The 20,578-nt window shown below is 37.5% G+C and overlaps 1 protein-coding gene across 2 annotated transcripts; it reads right to left on the bottom strand.

The window, feature by feature from the left end:
- Window positions 1-131: 131 nt before the first annotated feature.
- Window positions 132-20,108, bottom strand: LOC111330007 (signal recognition particle subunit SRP72). 2 transcript variants are annotated; one of them, XM_022934787.2, is made up of 21 exons: window positions 19,991-20,108; window positions 19,784-19,898; window positions 17,572-17,701; window positions 17,345-17,410; window positions 16,789-16,866; window positions 14,820-14,931; window positions 14,506-14,537; window positions 14,119-14,243; window positions 13,306-13,363; window positions 11,685-11,816; window positions 11,031-11,159; window positions 9,698-9,770; window positions 8,224-8,288; window positions 8,051-8,146; window positions 7,292-7,401; window positions 6,779-6,856; window positions 3,018-3,170; window positions 2,768-2,811; window positions 2,422-2,535; window positions 1,246-1,282; window positions 132-508 (listed from the first exon to the last, which is right to left on the bottom strand). In XM_022934787.2, the coding sequence occupies exons 1-21, from the start codon at window positions 20,088-20,090 to the stop codon at window positions 349-351; spliced, it is 2,007 nt and encodes a 668-aa protein (XP_022790522.1). In that variant the 5' UTR covers window positions 20,091-20,108; the 3' UTR covers window positions 132-348. The 2 variants fall into 2 exon arrangements, with proteins under 2 accessions (XP_022790522.1, XP_088602965.1); XM_088746839.1 differs by having other exon boundaries at window positions 19,784-19,928; window positions 19,991-20,102.
- Between the last annotated feature and the right edge of the window lie 470 nt (window positions 20,109-20,578).

The raw sequence follows: 20,578 nt of genomic DNA, 5'->3' as shown, positions 1-20,578 counted from the left end.
TAGCTATTGTATTGTTGCTTGAAACTCTGTAAGGTGCGTACGCGACCATAGATATTTCTTTTGAGTTCAGTTGCCTCTCTTACCTCAGATATCATAACCAATAAAGAGCTTCACAGCAATCACACATTAAATAATTGTGATAAGACATTTATTTGTTCTTCTTGTCAATAAATGGTGGCTTTGCGTAGCTTAAACACGTTGTTTTCTTCGCATGCATTAAGTTCCGAGGTTTTGCTTTGCTTCGTTTAATTTTTTAAAAAAATTTGCGCGCAGTTTCTCAAGGATTGTCTTACAAGCTAGAACCTTAAATCAAATCATCAATGCTAAGTCTCTTTAGTGCTTCGATCGTTACCAGCCTCCTTTCTTTTTCTTGGTTCGCTGTTTCTTCTTGGCAGCCTGGGGCTGCTGTTGCCGGGGCGGCACTACATTCGCGGTATTACCCGCCGCAGATGGTGTCCCAGGAGGAGAAGCGGGCTTGGGACTTCCGTGTGTTTTAGGACTAGATGAACTACAGAAGAAAAACAAAAGGTAAAACAAGTGATGGCAGTTTACAGACGAAAGCACCAAGACCGTTCAACAAACTCTAAAGAGTCTCAGCTAGTTCACTTCGCACTGAGCTCTACCTGGTGACTGTTTCGGCAAGGTTACTGTGAACCTATTTTAAAGAGTTTGACTCAAAGGCGAAATGGAAAGTGGTTCTAGTGATGTTAGGTTCTTTTACCGCTGTATAGTTTAGGCAATTCGGGTGTCAATTGTTTATGGTTAGGTTGTGGTTGCTAAACTTATTAGTAAAGAGAACCGTCTCTAAGTCAAATTTATTATTAAGAAATATGATCACCGTTGCAAGAAAGATCTTAGTTCCCGTAGTAACTAACGAAGAATTCACGTCACTAAACTCAAATTATCAGAGAACTGATCAAAATCTGAGTAAACTTTTTCCGTTTAACCACATTCTGTAACTTTTCTACAACAAAGGTCATCTTAAAGGCTGAAACAAGTCCTCACTAAAAGAACCCTTTGTAGAACGAACAATAAACACCATTTGGTTGGTAATGGTATTAACTTTCCATGATGCTTTTGAGCTAAATTAAGGCTTTGATATTTAGCTGCCGATTGCAAAAGGATCTATTTTATCCTTCCATGGTTGAATCATTTTGTCTAAAAAGAGTCTTTCGCTTTCATGTCTCCCTTCATTTCTTCCACACTTTAACAGAATATAATTATAACACAAAGCGTATAACTTACGCGTCTGAAGGAGCTGCAGCACCTTGTGTTCCTTTACCTGTTTTACACAACAAATATCACATATCAATAACAGTTGTATACACAGCTTTAGCATTAGTATTACGAAGTCGACGGCGAAAAGGTTGCGACAGAGGAGGGCAGTATTCCCCTCAGTAGCAAGGGGGTCACCATGGCAACTGAGCACAGCCTATCTTCAGGCAGCAGTCAACAACACATCAACAAACTGGTGCGTAGAATGAGTAATAACCCAGATGGGGTGGGGAGAAAGGCAGTTAGCCAATGAGCGACAGCCCAGGAGAAATTATTTTGCGAATATCCCTTGAGCCCCGCAACGCAATAGTAAAACCAATGCAGAGCCGAAAAACAATTGAACAGGCTTGAACACCATAATTTCACCCTTGAATACTTGACGAAATTTAGTCTCAAACCGTTGTAGTCCTATCGCGAGAACGCAATGTGTGCATGTTGTACTAGGTGGTCCTCAGCGATAGTTGTCGGCTTTCGTTTGCTAGAGAGCCATTCAAGTGGATGACAAAAATTAACACTTAATTCCCAGTAACATCTTTTAAAATTTGCGCCATCTAACTTAGGGTTTGCTCTTGCACTTGGAAGTTCGTGATATGCGCAGACATTCAGTTCTGTCATCTAACGCATATTACATCCAACAAGTCCGCACCTACCAACGGAGAAATTTTCGGATACTTACTCATGTTAGAAACCTTTGTAATTTGGTTTTATCAGCTAAGTCGATAATATAAATTGGCCCCCGTAAAGGTTTAAAAGCTGACGTTTCGAGAGTTAACCCTTCGTCAGAGCAAATATTCGCGAATATTCGTTGATAAAACCAAATTACCTTGTTACCCTCACCGACGCAGCTCAACAGTTTCTTTAGAAACTTACCCCCTTTATTGACTTGTCAGGGGCAAGCTGCTGGAGAGTCATTTCTCTTGAAACCCTTCACAATTTCATTGAAAAGGATCCTTGTCAAGTAATCTACTCTAGCCAATTTCGTCATTAACAGGTCAACTCAGACTGAGTCTGAAAATCTGGTCTGTCAGGTTTGAACAAGGAAATGTAGTAGCAGAAAAATTTTTCAAACACTTCCATCCCAGTTGCTCAGGGAAACCTGCACATTTTTTTTTCGTCCAGAAGAAAAACAAGCCATAGGCAACCTACCAACTGAAGCACCCTTCTTCTGTCTTTTACCCTTGTAATACGTCCGTTCTCTTTTCGGTATCCAGCGTTCAGGGTCCGGATCGACCTCGCTGTTGTAGTTTTTCGGTAGTTTACCTGGGTGACAAGAAGGAAAATTCACACCAAACGAAAAGAATGTAAGAAGAAGGAATAGGAAGGATACAAATAAAATAGGTGTTGATGCTGATGACAGGTAAAAAAAAAACCGAGTCAGATCCCTTCATTGCACTAACGTTCAACAGAAAAGTGAGCTATATCGTCCCTGATAACTCGCATGGGGCAAGTGTTGCCTTTCTATCAGTACCTGGAAAAAAATAACAATTTATACCTCTCTTTCGCTTTTTCTTCCTTCTTTTCACAAAACTTTCCTTCCTGTCAAATAATAAAAAGATGTCTAAAGTCAACATTCAATGAAAAAGCACTTTGGTTGTTTTAATTACAACAACACTGTTTTCGACCAGACACTATCATCAGTTCTCAGTAAGTACTGTTGCTGCAAACATGTTTTGCTGAAAAGCAGTTGCATATAGAAATAGAGTAGAAGATCTGCTTATTGTCAGAGAGTAAAAACTACTAACGTCAAATCCGCCATTTCTGTATCACCACCCTCTTGTTTCATTCTTGCCCGACTATATCGAGATCCCATGGTACTCAGCGACATCTCCAACTCCTCCACGTTTATAGATGTACTCTGTGCCTCTGTGTCCAGCGGTTTGAGTTTTTCACTGTAGCTGTGTGATGTTATTAAGGAAAGGTGACTGAAAATCAAGCAACGCTATCAATTGATCTTCTGTTAAAAGAATTAAGTGGTTTGTATAACAGTAAAGTTTTAGCAGGACCTTGCAGGCCATTCTTGCAAGAAGCACCGATAAGTTTTGACTCTATCATTCAATCGAAAATGCAAAGGACAGAGCTGAAAGACGTTCGCACATGTAAAATCCGTTTGCAGACTCACGAAAGAGACCTTCAAAACATAATAATAAAATGACAGAATTTTGGAAAGATTGGAAAAGCGGCGAGGTTTACTGCTCTTGTTAAGACAAAGTTAAACGGTTAAGCCTTGAACTATCGCTACAGCACAGTCTTACAGCACAGTTTCATCCTTTGAAGCAGAAACCTAAATAAAATCTATCCAAAATTTAGTTACATGGGCATAAATTGATCTCTCCGCAGCTACACTGCATATAATCTCCCCCCCCCCCACCAACTGTAGTCCGTTACGCGAGTCGAAAGAAATCGAAAGAGATTTAGAACCGTGAAACCAAACCCAAAGTTATCAAAACAGCTAATCAGAACAAAGGAAAATGTCAAAAGGATTATAAAAGAGCTCGAAGTAAAAAATCAACAAGAAAACAGCCCTAAGCGCGGGAAAACGTAGGTGACCCAGTCGCGAGTGGCTTCAGCTCTGCACTTGATTAGTTGAATGAGTAGCGCAAACTTTCTGGACCAGTCAGAGACCACAGTTAAGCAAAACGGATACTATCCAGTTCTCACATTTGCACTCAATTGAAAATTGCTCTAAACCGCCTTGCTTTCTGAAAATGCGTGGCGTCCACTAAATTTTCGCGCTGATTTAGATCGAATGGCGTAACGGACCGAGCTGAGGAACTGGGGATGCTAGTAGTTTACGTAGTCTTAGAGATAGTTGTTATTAAGCGGTCACCCACGGGGACTGCTTAATACAGGTTGACCACTTTACAAAGGTTCTACAGAAGAGGGGTTAAACAAAAAAGGTAATAATAATAATAATAATAATAATAATAATAATAATAATAATTTAATATTTATATTGCGCAAATTAACATGTGGATATGATCAAATGCGCATCACAACACTTTTCGGAGGACTTTGGCCAGACTGCATCAGCAGCTTATAAACAATCGAAGGAAACTTAATTGAAGATGCCCCCTCTCCGCAATTCCCAGTAAACAGGCCAGACCACATCACAGTAATCTGGTGAGTGGGTTCTTTAACGTTCCCTGCCTAACCAAATTAACTAATTACTAGATGCAGGAGACGGTCACTTAAAGTGGAACCACTCCAATAAAACTAAGAGTAATCTATCGAGTAAAATTTAGTCCAGGTTTCTCTCCCGAAATTAACGTCAGTAGTTTTAATAATAATAATAATAATAATAATAATAATAATAATTTACTAATAATAATAAGTAGGTAATAATAAAAAACGTCATTTTATGCTTGGCCAATTAATTTACAAACAGATAAATAAAGGCTGATAGTTTCGAAAGAAACTGTTTGGGGCTGCGTCGGTGGGAGTAACGAAATAATTTGGATATATCAACAAAGTTGAAATGGTAAATTAGCCACCGTAATGATTACAAAAGCTGACGTTTCGAGCGTTAGCCCTTCGTCGAAACGAATAGAGGAATTGTGGGTTGTGTGTGCTTTAAAGGCAGAAAATGGAGCTACATTATTGATGGGAACATGGCAACGAGAAAAGCAAGAATAAATTAGTGGAATGAAAAGCGTTCGTTGATCCCTGTGGGATTTAGACTGCCGGTTTGAAAGATGAGCTTTTGTTCAAGAACGCAGATTGCCGTATGTTGCTTAGAATGATTAGGTAAATTAAAATGTCTAGCGAGTGGTTTCGATGTGTCCTTGTCATTCCTTTCCAAGTCTCGAAAGTGTGTTCTCGGAATCGGTCACCTAGTCTTACACTTAGGTAGCACGAAAAGCCGTAAAAATCTTGAACAAAAGCTCATCTTTCAAACCGGCAGTCTAAATCCCACAGGGATCAAGGAACGCTTTTCATTCCACTAATTTATTCTTGTTTTTCTCGTTACCATGTTCCCACCAATAACGTAGCTCCATTTTCTGCCTTTAAAAGCACACACAACCCACAATTCCTCTCTTCGCTCCGACGAAGGGCTAACGCTCGAAACGTCAGCTTTTGTAATCGTTACGGTGGCCGATTTACCATTTCAACTTTGTTGATATATCCAAATTATTTTAGAACATAGCTAACAGAGTCGCGGAATCAAATTCATTATACGTAAGCGTGCTCAAAATCTCGATAGTGCACGCTGATAGCGTCAGCAAATCCGATTTCGCTAGAAATTTTTATTTTTTTTCGCGCGAACGGCCATTGTTAGCGCGGGGAAAAATAATATATTTCGCGACAATAATGGATACAAACAGAAACTCGGCCTACTAGTTCGAAAACGAAGACAATGTTTCGACCTTTTCCCTTGGGCTAGTGTTCTTAAACACGAAGGCGCGCTATATAAGGAGGTCTTCCCTGGGAAGAACTAGGCTCATTTGTCACTCCCCGTTGATGTGTGCGGGTCAAATTTAAATGCTGGTAGCCGAACAAATGGAGCTAATGAGATATCTATTGTTTACTTCCACCAGCATGGTGGCATGAGGTCACGTGCGAACCACCTACTTCGATCTCAAATTTACCGCCACAAATAAAGACAGTTTCCATTGGAGAAAGGAAATACAAATCTCAAATATTCTTGTATTGTGATGAAGACATAAAACAATTTTGAGGATTGCGCCCGCTTTTCACTGCTTTGGAGTAGCTTTAGCTCAAGCTGACTTGACTCTAAGAGTTCTACATCACACGACGGTTGATTGACAAATGGTCCAGTGGGACCTAAGGCTCCTTTTATAGCGCGCCTTCGTGTTTAAAAAAACAAAGGAAAAGGAGACTCCGCATCAGCGCCGTCACGATTCGCTTCAACTGATATTGTTGTCCGTTTTTCGCGTCGGATTTGATGCACAATTCCACCGGCTATGTTCTAAAACAATTGGTTCATGCTTTCAGCTGTGCACTATCGAGTTATGGAGCACGTGGGAAGTTTGGAGAGCACTCAAGAAGCTAGAGTTGCCCTCGGCCACCGCCTCGGGCAACTCTTACGCTTCTTTTGTGCTCTCCAAACTTCCCGTGTGCTCCATAACTTGATAGTGCACGCTAAAGCATGAACCAATTGTTAATTATTAATTTACAAACACTCGCTCAAAAATACTACTACTACTGACGTTAATTTCGGGAGAGAAACGTGGACTAAATTTTACTTGATAGATTACTCTTAGTTTTATTGGAGTGTTTCCACTTTAAGTGACCGTTCAATACAGGTGGAAGACCATAAAAACAGGCCATAGGGACTTACTCAAAGGTTACCACGACCGCCCAAGAGAGGTGAAAATTATAATGATCAAAGGGAAACAACTTTGATAACCCACCGCTTCATACAGGGCGACCGCTTAATAAAGGGAGACCGCTCAATACAGGTTAAACTGTAATTACACTGACCGTACTGCAGTAAAATTTTAATTTCAAAGCTCTACGAAGTTAACATCACAAGAAAGGATACTGCTCTGCCTTCTGAGGATTCAGCCGAGAATAAGCTTTGATAAGCTGAGCTAACGTCTTCACGTCGCGGGGATCCTCCCTGTAAATACAAGATAAGCTACGTTGATCCCTAGTGACAAATCGAACATGATAAACCAAACCTCCGATAAATGGAGAAGACAGTATATTTAACTGGATAATCCCCAGCCTCAGTGAAGTCTTGTTTGTCATTACATAGCACCTCTTTCTACGAGTTCGTCCAATCGGATTTATTACCGGTCTCGGTGATCAATCCCAGGCGAGAAATTTCCCCATATATCGATATGGACAAAAATCCCACTTGATTCAATGCAGTAACTGAGCTAAAATTTCTGACATAAATAGTCACCGACGGAAACCTCAGCTGGCTAACTAGGCTGATTTTTCCTACTTGCACAAAACGCCAATTTTACCCCGTTCCTCGGAACTATGTGAATAGGTCGTCAGCCGATTTCTTTCCTAAAACTCTAAAAAGAAAAGGTACGATTTGACATACTTATGCAATTTCTCCAGCATGTCCACCGCCTCTTTAGCTTTACCATGTTGCAGTTTATATGCCACATTCTCTCTCATCAACGACAAAACCTCAGACTGTCTCATGAACTCCTTTAAAACAAGAATTGCAGAGTTAGAAAATGAAACAATTCAGTTGGCCATTCCATGAGGCGCTTTTCGATTAAGTATTGTAAACTAAAACCAATGTAGTCACAATGGCTGATGGCAACATCGGAAAATATCACAAGAAGCCAAAGAAAACTAAAAGAAAAAAAACAAAACAAAAACAACAAAAACACAATTGTCTCATGCGCAAGAAATCATAGAGTGATTAAGTGGCGATGGTTTTAGATCACATTTTTAATTCCCCCCTCTAGCTGCTACACATTTCCTTGAAAATTAGTTACCAGACTTGGTGTTAGATCAAAATAACAACTTCTTCTCCCTGATAAGTTTGAGTATTCTCATTACCCCTTTTCTGAACAATATATGGATATCATAGTGAGAAGTTACATGTTAATCACTTTTGGGGGTGAAAGGGTTAAATGCATCTGATTGTTTAAGAGAGTGGCGTGAATTTTCTACAACAATCACAGAGCGAAGTTAAGCGAAACTAATGGGATATCAGACTAAGTTCAAAATTGCTCCTTTCTACGGGCCTTTCCAGAGAGGTTCCCTAGGAACAAAAAACGTGGCCGACATGGATTGGTAAAGCGCAATGCATTCAGTTTCAAATCGCCCCAATCTTCTGTTTACCAACCTTGTTCTTCTGAGCATGCTCAACAGCACCATCAAGGACACCAACAGCAGACGTGACGTCCCCAAGATGAGAATACATCGTCACCAGGGCAGACACCTGGTTCGGATATAAACACAACGGCAGTTTAAGAGAGCGAAATGTCTACTCACTGCCTTGCTAACATAGTTACTTACCACGCCTGGTTTATAAGCCAAGTCTTTTATTGAGCGTAGCGTTGTACAAGCAGTGGGAATGTTTCCTGTAGGAAAAAATGATGCAGACCAGTTTCAGAATGTTTTCTCCTTGTAAACACACCCCCATACCCTAAGGGGGGTTTCATCGTATCATTTCAATTGGTTAATGAAGAGCTACTCGGTAGAAAGGTTACTAATAATCATTATCTATTACTATCATTATTTCCATATGGTCGTAGTAGTAGCAAGTATGATAAATATTGTAAGAAATAGACAACTTTTTTGAGAGACTTGTTTCGGCATGCTTATGCCATCTTCAATCAATGAGTAACAGAACGTGAGTAATTATATAGCATACAAGTAGATGAATAAAATATTTACAGTATGATGTAATACAAAGGCGGGTACTAATTACAATGTGACACCAAACATCAAAGGTGTGAACTAAAACGCTAGAAAAGTGTTATAATGCTGTAATTGTTTGTTAAGTTCAGGTTTGGTCTTATTTATTCAAAAAGCTTCTTTGAGTTTTAAATCAATTGGGTTGCTGGCAGAATCCAGAATACTAAAGCAAGAAAAAGAGTACTATTTGTTCTTACAAGAAGGAGATGTGTTGAAATGCTTAAAAATGTGCGAGTTTTGATCGCTTTACGTGTGCTCCTTTATCCTAGTAGAGAAGTGGCGACTAGTTTCGCCAATTATGACAATAATGCACGTTACTTTACACTCCCTTTTGTCGGCTATTATTCTAAAATAGCGAACCTTAAACTCCGACAACTCACTAAGCGCTTTTGCAAATCGGACCTTAATATCAAACTAGTTTTCACTTCTTTTAAAATTAAAAACATGTTCAGTGTTAAAGATCGTACTCCTGATGCTCTAAAATCCATGGTAGTTTATCAATTTTCTTGTGCGGGTTGTAATTCCCGTTATATTGGCGAAACTAGTCGCCACTTCTCTACTAGGATAAGGGAGCACACGGAAAGCGACCAAAACTCGCATATTTTTAAGTGTTTCAACACATCTCCCTCTTGTATAAACAGATACTCCCTTTTTTGCTTTAGTATTCTGAATTCTGTTAACAACTCAATTGATTTAAAACTCAAAGAAGCTTTTTATATAAATAAGACCAAAGCTGAACTTAACAAACAATTACAGCGTTATAACACTTTTCTAGCGTTTTAGTTCACACCTTTGATGTTTGGTGTCACGTTGTAATTAGTACCCGCCTTTGTATTACATCATACTGTAAATATTTTATTCATCTACTTGTATACTATATAATCACTCATGTTCAGTTACTCATTGATTGAAGATGGCATAACCATGCCGAGACGTGTCTCTCAAAAAAGTTGTCTATTTCTTACAATAACTATCATTATTTATATTATCCTATTAGTGTTATGATAGTGTTATAACATTATCTGCAAGATGACTACCCCACACAACAGTAAAACACAAAAGAATAACAAACCTTGCGCCAGATAGAGCTGCACTAATGTAAGTTTCACATTTGTAGCAGTGTCGTCATGGGAGTCCGCGTAGTTCTAAAAAACAACAGTCTTGGTCGATTACGATACACTAGTTTTGCACTGTTTTCAAGTTGTTTTGATAAAATTCCACCACAAGTTATCTGTATCTCCCTGGTATGCACATGGGCGTGAAAACGATTGGCAAAATTAAGAAAATCTAAGTGACATCTGAGAAAGATATTCCATTTTGTGTCACAAAAGTGTTACCTATTTCGTTATACCATGTCATAGAGTATGCGGTGGCCAGCATAATCCACACGACAGATGCGCAAAATATCCAAGGAATATAACGTACCTTCTAGCAGTTTACCCGAGCGTAATAATTCATGTGGGATGTTGGGAGAACAATCCATAAATTTGGGTAGTTACGAAAACGAAGACCCCGAAAACGAAGACCTAAGACCCCCTACCAAAACGAAGACCCATTACGAAAACGAAGACCCATTACGAAAACAAAGACCCATTACGAAAACGAAGACCCATTACGAAAACAAAGACCCATTACGAAAACGAAGACCCATTACGAAAACGAAGACCCCCCTACGAAAACGAAGACCCATCACGAACACGAAGACACATTACTAAAACACCATTATTCCCTGTGGTTTTAGCCGGCAAAGAATTCAGGTGTCTTGTTTCTGTATTGCTTTATTGTTTTTATTGTTTTTATTTTTTCCGTTTTTGTAGAGGGTCTTAGGTCTTCGTTTTCGGGGTCTTCGTTTTCGGGGTCTTCGTTTTCGTAACTACCATAAATTTGTACATCAGTCGTCTCCGGCTCGTGGTGCCCGAACTTTTAGAGCGTTCTCCCAACATCCCACTGTTGAACGACTACGAATATGAAAATCATACATGTTGAGCAGGTTATCACACCGATAAAACGATAAAGAGTGTGACCTATTGCATTATATAATACAATTTTTTATGGGTTTACCAGTGCAATAAACGAGAGATTTTTCACCAATCAGAGCGCTCTTAATGTCTGTGTTATTTTGTACATTTTGTCGGGCTTTGAATTGGCTTCCTGCTGCAAACGATCTTGACTGTCTTGCGCTATAATTGCCAAACGGAGATTTTACATTTCACAAAACCAACATTTACGGTTTTCCACTCATACTGAAGGTACAATAACTATACTCATTGCAACAAATGACCCAAAATATTATACATACATACAAAAATTAATGTATTAGTTTTTCTTAAAAACCTCCCCAGGTTCCAGCCACTGAGTTTAGGAATCATGGGAAAGATCAGAGCATAATTAATAAAATAATATACCTTGAGCAGTTCTATAGCTTTATCAGAATGTTTCTCTCTATGCAGAAGTGATGCTCTCATCAGACAAGGAAAATCACTTTCAGGGTATTTTGTTTCCAAGGTAGATATCAGGTTGCGACAAGCTTCAAGCTGATTGTAGGCAAAGACATAAAAATTCAAGGTTGTGGTTAGACTGCTGTGGGCTCTAAATCTATGAAACACGCGAAAAAGTGGGTGCGCGAAATATGGTGCTGGTGAAATTAGCGGGAGTGTAGAGAAAAATGTAAATTTATGACACAGCTTTTTTTCAAGCAACTGAAACCTTTATGTCCACTTGCTCGCCATTTTTTCACGTACCCACTCCTGTCACTCAATTCCATTGACTGAGTGCTTTGCACAAGATAAGTTTTGGCCAACTCTATTACAAGTATACATGTAGGTGGGATGCAGAGTCATTTTTGCACAGATTCTTGAAGGGAAGACAATTGTAACACCCTCAAAAAAACTATTTTTCAGAGAAACAATGGTGAAGTGTGAAATGCAGAATTTATGAGAATAAAAAGTTTGAACGACTCATGAGTTTTCCAGTAGCATTTACCACCCTCCAGTTTCTGGGATCATAGAGAGCCCAATTATCAGGTGTAACTTAAATAACAAACATTCAGCTATGATTACCTGATTTGTGTGAAAGAGCAAGAGGCATCTGTTAAATGCCATTGTCTGCTGCTGTGATGCAGTTGATTTGTGTTCCAGTCCATCTGCAGTCATTGATTTAACTTTCTTCTTTGAGTCAAACACATCTCGGTCCTGACAATTTTATGAAATAGACAAACATCTTCAATACACATCCTCTACAAAAAAAAAGTTGAAATGTGGCCCCTATTTTACCTAATACACACATTATTCTTGTAAGTGGAGCACTGAGGTGGTTATTTGAATTGGCCAGTTTTCATCACAAGGGGTGTTGCATCTCCAAAACACACATCAGGACTCGACACTAACTTTTCAACTTACTAGCCACATCTTCAATGTTGGGACAATTTCAGTTTGCTTACTAGCCAAACTGGCTTGTGGAAATTAAAAACCACTGGTTAAAACTCAATTTCTACTAGTCTTTGGCTAGTGGGCTACCATTAATGTTGAGCCCTATGTTACCTGAAAAAAGTACCTTAAAGTGCAAATACCTGTAGATTTAAATTAACAGATACTTATATTGCAATTGGGTCTAACCCTAACCATTCATTACTCCCAAGATCTGATTGTTAATTCCCCTCTAAGTAGCTGCCACACATTTCCTTGTAAATTAGTTACAAGAATTTGGTGTTAGATCAAGACAAAAGAAACTAGATTCTCATTACTTGTTAGCTGGATAAAATAGGGATATTATAGGGAGAAGTAACACATTAATCACTTCTGGGAGTTAAAGGGGTAAATACTTTAGGTGATTGATCAATTTGCTTTCTATCATCACCCAGGGCTGTGGTCTAACAGCACCCAGTGGCCCCTGGCACCTTACTTTTGCTCTTGGGCGACTTAGTTTTTTAATGAAAAGCATATGCTGGGCACCCTGGAATTCACAGTTTCAGAGCATTGGGCTCCCTTCAATTTTTCTTAGAGCACAGCATTGATCACCTAGTCAGCTAAACACAGGGCTTGACACTAACAGTAGCCCACTAGCCACAGACTAATAGAAATTCAGTTTTGGCTAGTGGTTTTAGATTTCCACTCACCATTTTGGCTAGTAAACAAACTAAAATTGTCGTATCATCTAAGATGTCACTAGCCACTTGGCTAGTAAGTTGAAAAGTTAGTGTCGAGCTCTGTAAACATCTACCAACCAAGCACTAACTGACATTCAAAAGATGAGCTAAATGTTGTTCAGTGAAAAGGACATTTCATTTCATTCATTTATTTGTTTAAGCAGGTTGATTAATTGGCAGCTGTTATAGCTGATGTGGACCTGCTGTCCTAACCCACCCATCCCACCCCAGGAGAGGACATCCATCACACAGTAATCTCATGAGTGGGAAATTAACGTCTCCTACCCCTACCCCTGCAGGAGACGGGACCTCCATTTATTCGTCCCTATCCGAGAAGACTAGAATATCTAACTATTTCTTGATGTTATAGAAAGGTAGCATATTCTCCTCAATTATTTTAAGACCCTGAGTGTTGGTCCAGCCGGGGCTCGAACCCTCAACCTCCCGCTCAACAGTCCAGCGCTCTATCCAATGAGCTAACCGGGAGGTGGTTTAAAGAACAGACAGACAGTTTAAAGAACACATAGCCAGCCTACCCTGTTGAGAGTGATGATGTTATTGGAGGCAACAGCTGCTAGGGCAAGGTCATCAGGCCTGTACAAAGATCAATATTTGAAGGAAAAAAGTTCATCAGAATGATTGGTATTGTTAAGCTCTGTCAGTGAAAAAACAACTGGGTCTAATTCTGTTACTTCTTTAATGGAGTCAAAAGCAAAATAATTGAATCCTATTGATTTTTGACAGGCTAAAGTTATTACCTGATTTAGCTGATGTAGAACCTGTCTGATTAAAAGCAGCTTATAATTGTGCAGGTCAAATTGGAAAGTTTAAGTTTAAAGTGCATGTTAATCCAGCTTTTAACAGATTATGTAAGACTTTAAATTGTGATTTTATCAAATATTCTTACTTGATAATAATACATCCTTTATTAGACGTTTTGGCATGTTTTATTGCTGAGTACTTATACAAGTTTACAAACAGAGTAAAAATACTGCACACTAAAATGTCTACGGCACTATTTTTTATCCAACTGCTTTATTTTATATGCGTTCCTTACCAGGCAGGAAAAGCCAAGCAAATAAATAGAGAAGTGATTTGTGACAGGTTATACAAAATAACCAACTGTTAAATAACTATACAATATCCCAAGACATCTGTACTTGATTTGCACCTTATTTGCACTCTACTTAGCATAGTTGGATAAAAACAGAGATTCACAATTCGAAGAATTTCAAACTGAAAAATCAGCTTCCAGATATAGGCTAACCCAATTTGAAATTACTGACTACTACACCATTCAGACACATATTTGAGTCTATATAGATTTGTCCATAATTGAAAGCACATACTTTGATTTAAGAACTTGGTTGTACAATTTCTGTGCATCATCATTCCTCCCCTGGAGTTGATAAGCATATGCAAGCTGGGTCCTGACAACTCCCATTTCAGATTCAATCTCTTCCTCGCCTATATCCTTCAATGCAAGCAGATTTTAGCATTTAAGAGGAAGAGACTCACTTTAATTAATGTGTTATATACCATTTTAGCCAAAAAAACTATTTGAGAATAGTCTGAGCCCTTATGACTAGTAAAAAATACATAAGTCCTCCTAACCACACATTGAACAAGTTGCTTTACTTCTTCCTCACAATCCTACGCCAACATGTTAGAGACAAAATAATCATGAAACTCCTGTTTCTGCACTAGCTCACTCTGCAATTATGATAAAGACTTACAGGGTCATCTTCAAGGCTTTTTTGACATAGCTCTGAAAAAAAACAAATTAAGATGCGAAAGTCATATAAAATTGATAAACTGGGCAGGTAGAAGACAAATCTGATACCCCCCTCCCCAATTCCTTAACATACAGTTATAACTGGACAAAGGATCATACGAAAAACAATTCTCGGCAGTGACAGTAATGATGGTGAATGTGGCATTACGATCCATTAACATATGGGTATGTACACTTATTTTACTCACTGGATGACCGCTTCAATTTCTAGTGATCTTTGATCTAGTGTCCCAAAGGATGAAGATCAACAGTTACCTTCTGCCCTTTTGAGCTTTTGTTGAGCAGTTTCTACATCATTCTGACCCAGAGAAAGGCATGCTGCATTGTAACAAAGCTCATATGTGTCTTCTCTCAAACCTGGGACTTCCTACAAATAGTAAGTAAAAACCAATGGATGCTGAAGTTATTAAATTGTATGTTATAGATTGATAGTAATTTGGTAAAGGGATAACTAGCTAGATGCAGAGACAGTTTTTGAGAATGAGAGACTGAGCCACTTAACATTTTCAGCTACAGAACCCTTTATTGTCACCACTTCTTTACAAAAACTTTTGCAAGGTACCACTAATAGCAGGAAAATGTTACATTAGAGTTTTCATTCTTTCTTTAATTTGCATACTCATAATGACTCTAAGCAGAGCCATCTTTGGAGGAGACCCATGGCTATGAGAACAAATCCCTGACTTTGAAAACTTGAAGAAAAGAAGGGACTCCCAGACTTATGTAAAAAATACACCATGTACAGCACTTCAGAACTCCCTGTAAATATTGACAAGATTTCAAGATTGGATAAAAGTTTCTGAAACACACAATTCTTCCAGGTATTGTATTCCATTTCAAATGTAAAATCTGTCTCTTAAAATTTTCTCTTAAAAAGGCTGATTGTTCAATGGTTCTGACTTTCATACACCCTCATTGAATCTTTTGCCTTTAAATCAAGATTGAATGATTACCAAGAAAAAAAGAAACACCCTCATTGAATCTTTTGCCTTTAAATCAAGATTGAATGATCACCAAGAAAAAAAGAAACACCCTCATTGAATCTTTTGCCTTTAAATCAAGATTGAATGATCACTAAGAAAAAAAGAAACACCCTCATTGAATCTTTTGCCTTTAAATCAAGATTGAATGATCACCAAGAACAACTATCTCTCAACCAACCCAGAAAAGTTCCAGCTATTAGCGATCAACCCGAGAAATGTTGACAAAGACAACGATAATCAAAATTTTTCTTTTGATGGTCATACTATTAACAGAATGGGGGAAATACGGCTTTTAGGAGTTCAAATAGATGAAAAATTGAGTTTACTAGTCATATCAGTGATCTATGCTCTAAGGCCAGTCAAAAAGTAGGGATCCTAGTGCGGCTATGCAATTTGATACCCAGTAATGCTAAACTATCACTTTACCGGTCTTCAATTCTGCCCCATCTAACCTACTGTCATTTAGTATGGCACTTTTGTAATGCATCGGATCGGAGAAAGCTTGAGCGGATTCAGGAGCGAGCACTTAGGGCGGTGTACAAAACTAGATCAGCGTCCTATCAAGAACTGCTAAGTCGCGCCAAACTACCGACGTTGAACAATCGGCGCTTACAAGACATTGCCACTTTGATGTTTAAAGTTAAGCACAGTCTCGAACCTGAGAATATTTCTGACTTATTTAATATAAAGAACACTCAATATAATTTACGGAACAGTGACTTTGAACAGCCACGATTCAAAACTGTAAGATTTGGTAGGAATTCTATTAAATATATGGGACCTCTCATCTGGTCGAAGTTACCAAGACACCTAAGAACGATAGAAACTCTAAATTCGTTCAAGAAGAACGTAAGAAAAGTCGACCTTTCAACTCTCGTTGAAATTTAAAACTTAACTAAATAACTTTAATAATCTATTTAAATTATCTACTGTAAAAAACTATCATCTACATATGTAAATGTAAGTGACTTTTAAATTTTTTAGTGTCCCCCATTAGCTTATAGCTAAAAACATAGACACTTAAATAAAGTTTTTCATTTCATTTCAATTCGAAAAAGAAAGTTAGCAAGAGCTCCACGTACACCTGACCGTGGTTGTTTAAAGGCTGGATAACAGTAGATAGCACAGTATGTTTTGCTATCATTTATCTGCTAGATAGTAATTTATTTTTAGGGTAGCATGATTATCCCCCCTAGTACAACTGGGCCCAGTAGTTCTACAACATCAGATCAGACAGATACCATTTGTAGTCCTCCCCACTGTGATGCAGCAGCAATAACAGCAGCAAGGTTAGCTTCTCTTTCATCCCCATACTCATCCTATCGAGAGTTATTAGTGACAATGGAAATAATCAGTAATCACAAGTAAATCATAACTCATAATGAAGAGACAAAAAAAAGCAATTTGAAAGATTTGACTCAGAATATAAGAACTCATAATCAGGATCAGAAAAATTTCACTTCATAATTATTTAGCTGTATGTGTGGGTTGTTTACTAGATGGTGTCAGGGTGTCAAACCAAGCAGGCAACTAGTGCATATCCCTGTTTACTTACAATGAAAAAACATACCAGGTATTTCAAACGTTTGTGGCCCATGAAAGCACGGCATTGTGCTGCCTACTTTGTATCATAGTTCAGTTATTCAAAATCTTATTGAAAACCCTGGAATGTTATACAGTCTAAATAGATAACAGGCATGCTTTAGGAGTGATATAGAATTTGAGCATCTTTAAAAAATTTTGCCCAGCAAATGTTTCAAGCTGGTTATAGCATTTAAAAGACCTAGTCGTGTTTACCTGAGAATTCTTGATTAAATCTTTATAGAGATCCAAACAGGTCCTGTAATCCTCAAGCCTATATAGCTATAACAAGGAAAATAGTGCCAAAAATTTATTTTTCTGTACTAAGGCAAAGTGTTAGTATAAAAGATTAAATTATTTTGTTTGACTTGATATGGAAAACAAAAAGATTCTCTTTTTTTGAAACTGCACATTATCATTCTGTATAAAATTAGGCTTCTCACCATTTGAGCTTTCAGTTCCTTCTCAGCTTGTGTTGGTTCAGCAATGGCATTGAGAATATCTAGAGCCTCTTGAGTTTTGTTGAGACGATACAGACAGTAAGCCTTCTCAAAACGAAGTTCGATGTCTATCCTGGTAGGGGTTAAAAATTTATGACAACAATAAGGCAGAAGGCTAAAAACTTAATGTTAATCTTGGCTATATTCCTTCTCAAAAATTTTCACTTTTTCTCACTAAACTTAACTCTCTTAATTTAAATCAAATAATCCTATTCACCTTTTGTTTTATATGTGTTGTAGGTCAATTTGTTCTTTACGTAAATTTGTTTCAAACTAGGTTAAATTGATCTCAACCTAGGTCAGTTGCTGATGTCTGTCTGTCTGTTTTTTTTTTTTTTTTGGCTGTGTTGAGATGTCTGGAATCTGAGGCGAATAATTGTTTTAGTATAATTTCAGGTTCCAGACATCTCAATACAGCCAAAAAAAAACCAGACAGACAGACATCAGCAACTGACCTATGTTGAGAACAAATTAACCTAGTTTGAAACAAATTTACCTAAAGAACAAATTGACCTACAACATATGCACTATGATACACTTCCAAAAAAAGGAAAATACACACTTCCATCAAAGTTACAATTGAAACACAACACATAAATAAACTTATCTTTGGTTGAGAAAGCACCTGTACCTTTGGTCTTCAGACACATTTTCTTTTAATTTTATCCTTCAGGTATGCATATGCAGCACATAACTTACAACAAACTTTACTATTATTACACTATACTCTGCTGATAATTGTAATATTACATATGGAAAAAATTAGAACTATTTACAAGATTTTCGCACTGACAGAATTTTTTTTTCATGCAACCCAATGCCTCTTTCCACTAAATTGTGCCACCAAATACCTTAGACTACATTACAATTACAGTATTACGTCACCAAGAACACATTACTCACAGGGCTAATACTAGTTGCATTTGTGGTCTTTTTAAATATAATAATTAAATAACTTCCTTATTAGGGGAGTAAAAAGCACCTAAGAGTCCTCATAATGAATCAAATTTAGAATTCTTTTGTTGTCCCACCCTCGCGACAAGACAAAAAAGCTTCTTTCTCTATTTCTGTACCAAGCTCAAAGTTTACTATCTTCTTCTTTTTACACGAAAAGCACATCTATTTATAAACACATTAGTGACAAAAAAATTATAATATAGTAGTAACTCTCAAAAAAGGAACAACAACTTTGAGTTTAAATTTGCAAGACATGTTTCGACATTCTCATGTCATCTTCAGTTGCAAATGAGCATTTAACTGTTGTACATTTGAATTTAAATTAGGGTACGTTACAAACTACGTGTCAGTGCTTACGTTACATTTGAATGTTAAAAACGCGAAAGATGTAAATAGCGCGCGCTTGACTAGATCAAGAAAGTCCAAAAAAAAAAAGTTTTTTAAGTTAGTCTTCAGTACGTTTAAACTCAGAAACATGTTCAGTGTGAAAGATTCAGTACTGCTGGGTATACGTTCGCATGTCATATATAAATTTTCATGTGCTGCCTGTAATGTCAGTTATATTGGTGAGACCACTCGCCACATTTGTACACGAGTTCGTGAGCACCTCGTGTCGGACAAAACTTCGCATATTTACAAGCACCTGCAATCATCAAGGGCCTGTCTTGACTCTTGTGATACTAAATGTTTCACGATCTTAGATTCTGCCCCTTCAAAATACCAAATTAAGATCAAAGAGGCATTGCATATTAAGTGGGAAAAACCTATCCTTAATCAGCAATTGAAACATCTAGAATTGTCTCTTTCCTTTTAATGATGTTGTTCCTTGGTCTTTTAATTTATTTTTATTATTATTACATTTATTTATTTATTTTTTATTTATCTATTTATTTCTTGATCTAGTCAAGCGCACGCTATTTACATCTTTCGCGTTTTTAACATTCAAATGTAACGTAAGCACTGACACGTAGTTTGTAACGTACCCTAATTTAAATTCAAATGTACAACAGTTAAATGCTCATTTGCAACTGAAGATGACATGAGAATGTCGAAACATGTCTTGTAAATTTAAACTCAAAGTTGTTGTTTCTTTTTTGAGAGTTATTGTCACTCTGCTGTCTTTACGTCCTTTTAATATAGTAGTAATATTAAAAACCATTATAGAAGTTAAATTTTATCATACATTAATATTACCTACCCTTTGTTTGGGGCTGATTTAATGACATCCACTGCTTCACGAAAGCATGACTGATGGATAAGACAAATAACTTTACAGTGAAATGCTTCTTTGTCGTCAGGCTTTTCTTGGAGAACTGAATTGAATTCGAATGAAAAACGACAGGCTAAAAATTAATTGAAATGGAAAAACATCATCAAAACATCATGCTTAGATTTTTTATCTTACTCTTATTAGCAATTTTCTGCGCCTTAGCGTAGTTTCCGTCCTTTGCAAACTTGTCCAATTCTGTAAAAAGCTGAGGGATACTAGGCGACGTAGACGCCATGTTGGCTTTGAGTATAAAGTGAACAAGAAGTTGGTACGAACAGCGGTAATATAAAACTTTAAGGGGATGTATTGGTGGTGTAACCGTCGCATACAGTCAACATCATATCTCCTTGAACATTTAAAAAATATTTTATTTAACTTACAATTTCATTTACTAGATGAAAAACGGATTATTAAGGTAGATAGAATTGAAATGAAAAATAATTTATTTTTTTTTACTTTGAGGAACCTTGAGATGCGGACGCCATTCTCAGAATAATTTTAATAAAGATTATATTAGACAAAAGGATTAATACAGTATTCACCACATCGTTGTTTTTTTTTTGGTGAGTTAGTTAATGTTCATATAAACTTTTATTATGCGAACCCAAACAGAGAGCTGTGGCGCTCCACTAAGACCTGCTTTCAAATTCCGTTACTGTCATAGTCACAGTTCGTGTGGCATGTGTCTTGCGTTACTTAATTAAATTTCCTTGTGACTCAAGA

This window comes from Stylophora pistillata, chromosome 1 (assembly GCF_964205215.1).
Source record: "Stylophora pistillata chromosome 1, jaStyPist1.2, whole genome shotgun sequence".
In the NCBI taxonomy this organism is placed as follows: Eukaryota; Metazoa; Cnidaria; class Anthozoa; order Scleractinia; family Pocilloporidae; genus Stylophora; species Stylophora pistillata.
The sequence above is the reverse complement of the archived record's forward strand: the minus strand, read 5'-3'. Positions and strand labels throughout refer to the sequence as shown.

Coding starts and splice junctions, on each gene's coding strand:
- LOC111330007 (XM_088746839.1), bottom strand. CDS start 20,090: ATGGCGTCTACGTCGCCTAGTATCCCTCAGCTTTTTACAGAATTGGAC. Junction 16,867..17,344: donor ATTTAATCAAGAATTCTCAG/GTAAACACGACT, acceptor AACTCTCGATAG/GATGAGTATGGGGATGAAAG. Junction 13,364..14,118: donor AACCAAGTTCTTAAATCAAA/GTATGTGCTTTC, acceptor ATCTTTGTACAG/GCCTGATGACCTTGCCCTAG.